The 6,909-nt window shown below is 48.3% G+C and overlaps 1 protein-coding gene across 1 annotated transcript in view; it reads right to left on the reverse strand.

The window, feature by feature from the left end:
- PAPPA2 (pappalysin 2) overlaps window positions 1-6,909 on the reverse strand; it is a 226,291-nt gene that overhangs the window by 124,623 nt on the left and 94,759 nt on the right. Inside the window, exons 4-5 of the mRNA XM_006754525.2 lie at window positions 5,791-6,084; window positions 3,631-3,823 (exon numbers count right to left, since the gene is read on the reverse strand). Coding sequence (XP_006754588.1) covers window positions 3,631-3,823; window positions 5,791-6,084 — 487 coding nt within the window. The remainder of the gene's footprint in view (window positions 1-3,630; window positions 3,824-5,790; window positions 6,085-6,909) is intronic.

Genomic DNA, 6,909 nt, shown 5'->3' on the forward strand with positions numbered 1-6,909 from the left:
TGGCTCCTGTGTTTGTGTGTTTCCTACCTTGTCTTCTACTTCACTGATGCGGTCCTCAGCCTCTTCTAGTCTGCTGTTTAAGCCTTCCATTGTGTTCTTTATTGCATCTACGTTGTTCTTCATTTCCTCTTGGTTCCTTTTCATGTTGGTGACATTCTCATTCAGTTCCTTATAATTCTCATTGAGTTGTGTGTATTTGTCATCCAGCCGTTTGAGCATCCTTATAACCATTACTTTGAATTCTTTCTCTGGTACGTTAGTAGCCTCAATTTCATTTAACTTCCTTTCTGATGATTCCTATTTTCCTTTCCTTTGTGGGTTGCTTTTTTGTCTTCCCATGTTTTGCTGTAATGTTTTAATTGTAGCTCCGATTGCTTTGCTGCCCAGTTTCTTTTGGGTATGGTGCTACTGGTGTGACCTCTCAGGTCTCCTGGGCTTGGTAGTCTAGTGTAGCTCCCTAATTGAGCTATTTGGGTTCTCTTGATGTAGGCCTGCAAGGTGGAAAGGTGCAACTGAGGTGTATAGAAGTCAGCAGCCATGGAGGGGGTGTCTCAATTTTTGCTGTCTTGTGCCCTTGGCTGAAATCATGCATTCCCAGCGGGGACTCACAATGGCACCCAGGAACCATCTGTTGGAGTGGTGGGGCTCCGGAGGCCTGCGTTCTGGAAAGGCGTGACTGTGGTGTCCAGAGTTCTGTAGTTGAGGGGTGGGCAGACTCAGCTTTTGCTGCTGCCTCCATGGTTGGATACACGCAATCCCAGCGGCAGTTCACAGGAGCACCTGTAATGTGTTTGCCAGCAGGGTGTACTGACACACTCTGAAGGACCCTGGCACTGAAGCCACTGGATTGCAGTGTCTGTGAGCAGGTATCCCAGAAGAGGGAATTCAGCATTTCTACAGCCCAGCAGTGCATCCCTGTTTGTTTAAGTGTGTGTCCAGCGGTACTCACAGCAGCATCCCAGGGCTGTCTGTGGAGCAGTGGTCTTGGGAGACCTGCACGCTGGAAAAGCATGCAATTGTAGTCTCCAGAGTTCTGCAGCTGTGGGGTGGGGAACCTCAGTTTTTGCTGATGTGCCTGTGGTGGATAGGCGTGCATTCCCAGAGGTGGCACACAGGAGCACACGCAGTGAGTTTGCTAGCACAGGCGCACTGAAGCACTCTGAAGGGCCCTGGAACACTTAATCGAGGTGTCTTTGGGCAGGTATCCAGGATGGGTGAATTCACAATTTCTATTGCCCAGGGGAGTATGTCCCTATTAGTCCAAGATTGGACCCAGCAGAGGCTCACTGCGGCTTCCCAAAGTGCCATGTGGATAGATGGGTTCAGGGGGAGTGAGCAACTGTGACAGTGCAGTTCGCTGGCACTGATCTCTCATGCACTCTGAGGGGCCCTGGCGCTGAAGGGCCCTGGTGCTGAAATTGCACAGCTGGGAGTAGCGCTAGAGACGTGTGAATGTAGAGGTCTGCCGCTGGGGAAGGGGAGGCTGCACTTATTGCTGCAGGCACAGTGCACCTTTGGAGATGGAGATCCCAGGGTCTGCGAGTCTGCGGGTGGTTGCTGAAATTGCACAGCTGGGAGTGTGTGGACAGTTATTCAGACAGAAGGAATTCAGAATTTCTACTGGGGGGGGGGGGGAGTGCGCCTGTGTCTGTACAAAATCACACCCAGTTGGGGCTCACAGTGACTCCTAAGAGAAGTCTATGGAGTGGTGTGCCTCGGAGACCTAAGCGCTAGAGACGTGTGAATGTAGAGGTCTGCCGCTGGGGAAGGGGAGGCTGCACTTATTGCGGCAGGCTAAGTGCACCTTTGGAGATGGAGATCCCAGGGTCTGCGAGTCTGCGAGTGGGCAGCAGGATTTTGGCTAGAGTGGCTGCCGGGTCGCGGGCAGTATCCAAGGCCTGTCTGGGTGGTGGTGCTGACGAGTTCCTAGAAGAGGCCGCTCTCCCCTTTAAGATGGCGTGGGCTCCATCAGAAGCAGATTCTTACATCATCACAGGGATATGAGCCAACCGACAAAAGGAGACCCTGAGCACTGTGGTACTGGGAGAGTCAAGAGTGCTTTATAGGCTGTGGCCAGGTGGCTCAGTTGGTTGGAGCATCATCCCATATGCCAAAAAGATTATGGGATCTATCCCAGGTCAGGGCACATACGGGAGGCAACCAATCCATGTTTCTCTCTCACATTGATCCCCCCCCACTTCCCCTCTCTTTAAAAATCAATTTAAAAAAGCATATCCTTGGGTGAGGATTAAAAAAAGTGCTTTATAAAACTGTGGGGTCCAAATGATGTCATCAAGGTATCAAGGACAGGTGGCAAGATCCCAGAAGGATGGATCGCAACTTGGAAAAATTATTCACCTACTCTGCCTCACCCCTGTCTCTCCCTGTCCCCTTCCTCCCTCCCAACTCTGGGGAAAGCTGGGGCACAAGGAAACATGCCCCAGGGACAGCCAGCATCTTGGCTGGGCCTGACACCCGAGGGAAAGTGGGGCACAGAGAGGGGGGTGTCTACCTGATAATGAAAAAACCCTAAATGAAAAGAAATAATATATTCCATGTTCCCCACTTCTGAAGTTTCACTGGATATCCCCAAATTCACCTCTGTAGTTGTGGGGGCTCAGGCAAGCCCCAAGTGCTTCTCTATGCTTCAATGTGTATGTCGCACCTACACAGCAGGAGTGTGCTTATAAAGACTAAATGAGGAAATTACAGTTGAGATGTCTGGCGCAATGCCTCCCACATAGAAGAACCAGACAGACCACGGCCACTCTCGGAATACAGTGCAGGATTGGAAAGTGGAGGCCCACACGGGTCACGGGTGGGGTTCTCATCCTTCTCGTTAAAACACAGTCATTCCCCCATCCTCCCGCCAACTGTCAGATGTCATCTTTTCTACCTTCTCTCCTTTGAACAAAAATGTCCCTAATGTTCACTTATACCAATATGTAAAGGACAAATAAAAGCTAATTTAGGTATAATGATTGTCTTCAATAGGCAGGTATTAGGTATCTACTGTGGCAGGCCAAGGGACAAAGATGCAAAAGACAGATGCTCCTGCCCCCAAGGAGCTGCCAGTCAATTAGGGCAGATAGAAAGATGAACAGATAATGACCACTCCACGAGAGGGCAGCCATAAATGGGGCAGGCACCAGGTACACCTGGAGGCAGAGAGGGCACCAGATGCCCACATAATCCAGGTATGCCCCTGATGCACAGCTTGAAGGTAGCCTGTCACCCACCCACCCACCCCCAGAACTGACTGGAAGAGCACAGCTCACTTCCCTGCCCCCAACACCACTGTGCAAGTAGAAGCCTCTGTGCCACCTTGCACTGAGAAGGGCTGACCTTGATCAGATTTGTCAACCTCATCATAGCTTCTGGCAGCTGGCCAGAGGTGGCATTCCACAGGAAACATCTGCCAGGCCCCTCGTTGAGGAGTGAGCACAGGCGCTGAGGTGTGGAGCTGTGGGCTCTGCTGCGGAGATGGGCAGCAAGATGGAGGAGGCAGCACTCAGTGGCTGCTCATGTTCACAGCTACCACTGGGTGCCCCTGACTTCACACCTTCCCCTGATGCAGAAGAAAAGCCACAGAGGAAACAGGCCAGCTCGGCCATGGCAAGGACCTCTCACCTGTCATACACGACTCCACTAATTGGAGGCAGCCAGTGGATGGTGAGAGATGTGTTGGTCTGCCCGATGACCATGGGTGGGATGGGAATGGGGGTGGGCTTTCGGCTTTGACTCCATTGTTGATATACAAGGTCCAAATAGCAATGCATTCGTGCCACTTGGTTAGGGGTGAAGCTGTCAGTGCAGTCATCATCTGCGGGGACAAAAAAAGGAACAGGGGAGATGGAGGTGTTAGCCTGCAAAGTCCACCTTGGTGGGAGTTCTGTCTCGTTCACACCTGTGTCACCAGCCCCTAACACAACACCCCATACTTGTTAGGCTCCATAAACACCTGTTAAATGGATAAATGTACTCTGTTCCAGAAAGTGTCTATGCTGGAAATGGGAAAGAGAAGACAGAGAATAGCACTTGCTGTATCTAAACCTGGCCATTACCTTGATATTGGGCTGGGCCAGGTGGGCCCAGGGGTCCAGGGCTGCTCTAAGCTGATGGCTGCCTATTTGGGGATCCACAAGGTGGCAGTGTTTTCAGCATATGGCCTTTTTATTCAGGAACATTTGTGGAGTTGCAGTCACCTGCTCCATTCCCAGTGACTTTGCCCAGAGTTAGTGAGTATTCAGTGGAGATATTCAAGGAGAGACAGAGCCTAATGTCAAGGAGGCAGCAGGACTGGAACTGTAGTCCCCACCTCACTTTCAGAGCTGGCAAAATCTCCCATGTGTGTGTTGTTGTTTTTTCCAGCAATAGAAAGGTAGTTATCTTAGTTTCAGGGCCTTTTTAAATAAGAGCACACAAGTCAAACACTCACCCCTGCTGCTTCTTTTAAAAAAAAATATTTTTATTGCTTTTTGGAGAGAAAGGTGGAGGGAGAGAGAGAAACATTAATGTGAGAGCACAACATCGATCAGCTGTCTCCTACACACCCCCACCTGGGGATCAAGCCAACAAGCAGGGCATGTGCCCTAACTGGGAATCAAATAAGCAACCCTTTGGCGCACAGGATGATGCCCAACCAACATAGCCACACTGGCCAGGGCTGCACCCTGCTTCTTCGAAGTTTCCTCTGCCCACTTGAAAAGCGGGACTTAAACAGCTCTGCCCTCTGCAGCCCACTGTCCAGTTGCTCTGTCCTGGTAAGGACCACTGTGACCTTGTTGGGGGAAGAAGGGAGGCTGGTTCTCATGAATGTGATGCACCAGAATTATACACTGAAATGAGACTTGGATAAAAGTTTACTGATCGGGAACAGACAGGACCAGCTCACCACCCCTTCTTCCCTCCAAAGGCATAGCAGGGTTCTATGGTTGATTTATTTTTATTTTTTGGACAGTTCTAGAACTTACCACCAAACAAGTCCATGGAACTTACAGAAAAATTACCTCCTTCCTTCAATATTGGAATAGGTCATTAAATCAAACCTGTCCTTAATTTTAGTAATAAATGATAAATTCGAGTCCATTATGAGGAGTAATACTATGACTAGTATTATTTTTGGCCAGAAATGAGGAAGGTGTCAAGGGACAAGGAAGAAGCATAATCCAGGATAACAAGACCAGTCAATACATTTTGTTCCCAAGGCCAGGAAAGTATCATTTTTTAAATGAAATGGCACCATTTGTGGGAGGGAGGTAATCAGTACTTGACTAGTGTTGGAAGAAAAGAATCTGATACTTTAAAATAACATAAAGTGAAAAGATATCCTGAGCTTAAAATTAATGAAGGCCATTTTCTTGACCAACTTCAAAAACAGTACAAAGAACCACCTTAACCCAGAAACCTCCTCCCCATCACTATTAGATTCTTTCAAAGTAAATGCCTAAGAACATGGATAAGGACAGGAATATTCAGGTTGTAGAAATCAAAGGCAGCTCAAGAAAGCTTATGGTTTGGCCCCTTTTTCCAAATGTCCCATGTAGAAGTGTGTTTTTCTTTTCATCTCCAGTGACAGAAAATCTAGTCAATTAGATCCCAACATATCTCAAAATTTCTTTAAGTTCTTCAAAGACATGAAGAAAAGAGTATCCCATGATAAATATACTTCAATGCTCGGGCATAAATGACTGCCTGAAAATCCTCTCCACCTTCTGCATGTCCACCCTCCCATCCCCCATACTCCCCACATCATCTTCATTAAAAGCAAGCACATTGAGACTGTGATACCTGTGTAGCTCATATAGTTGCTGAACGGAGCCCCCAGAAAGTGGGTAAAGCCGCAGGTGTCATTGGTAGGCTCCGGGTCCTGGCACAGCTTACTCTTGGGAGTGGGCGCAGTGTCGGCACAGAGGTCTCCTGTGTCCATGGAGGGCACTGTCTCCCTGCAGGGGTCATCGCAGGATTCTCTTTCACTGACCCCTTTGAAGACATGGTAGAGTCCCAGGACATGCCCCACCTCATGGACCATGATGTTGGTATGACCAGGCATCCCATAATAGGCCGGGTTGAGGACAACGCCACCTGTAGTAGGTTTGGAAAACATCTCTGAGCATGTAAGGAATGGCAGCCCTCTAATCTTTAGTTATGTCTTCTCATAAATTAGCAAGTGTTCAATGTCAGCCTCTAAGGCAGGGGAGGGAACCTTTTCCTGACAAGGGCCATTCAGATATTTATAACATCATTTGCGGGCCATACAAAATTATCAACTAAAAATTAGCCTGCGTAACACTCTTAATGCACAATCCCCAAACAGGAGAATATAGATTTAACAAGACAGCGCTTAAATTCTAATGAAAAAACAAGTCTTTTAACACACTTACTGATAATATTTTTTATTTCAGAGAGATGGGTCTTCTTCCCCAAATCATCTGCATGCAATACATAGTAATGAACTTGGCTACCATATGTGTGTTAGATAGAATGTTGCATATGCTAATTTAGGAGGCAGTGCTGTGTGCAACAGTACACATTAAGGAAAATCCTTAATGTAAGAGGTCCCGTGCCTCTTACAGTAATTCTGCCCATGAGTCTGAGTTTAGGTAGCCACAATGGACTGGAACCTAAGGAAATGGAATGCAATCCTGACGTTAACTCACTATAGGACCATGGCTCTGCCCTTGGACCTTCTCTTGTCTCTCCATCTACAGAATGAGAGGCTAGCAGGGCTCATCCCTAGGCTCCCTTCCTGTTCTCACCCGGGGCCGTTAAGAGCTAACATGCAGGACTGCGTGTGACCATCATAAATACCATGTGAAGAAATGTGTGCTACCATGAACTGTCACCACCTCGGCATGGTAATTTGTGTTCCAAGACTTCCATGTCCCTGGAGCTGGTGGTGAAGGGAAA

The sequence above is a fragment of the Myotis davidii genome, unplaced genomic scaffold (genome assembly GCF_000327345.1).
Source record: "Myotis davidii unplaced genomic scaffold, ASM32734v1 scaffold591, whole genome shotgun sequence".
NCBI classification, from domain to species: Eukaryota; Metazoa; Chordata; class Mammalia; order Chiroptera; family Vespertilionidae; genus Myotis; species Myotis davidii.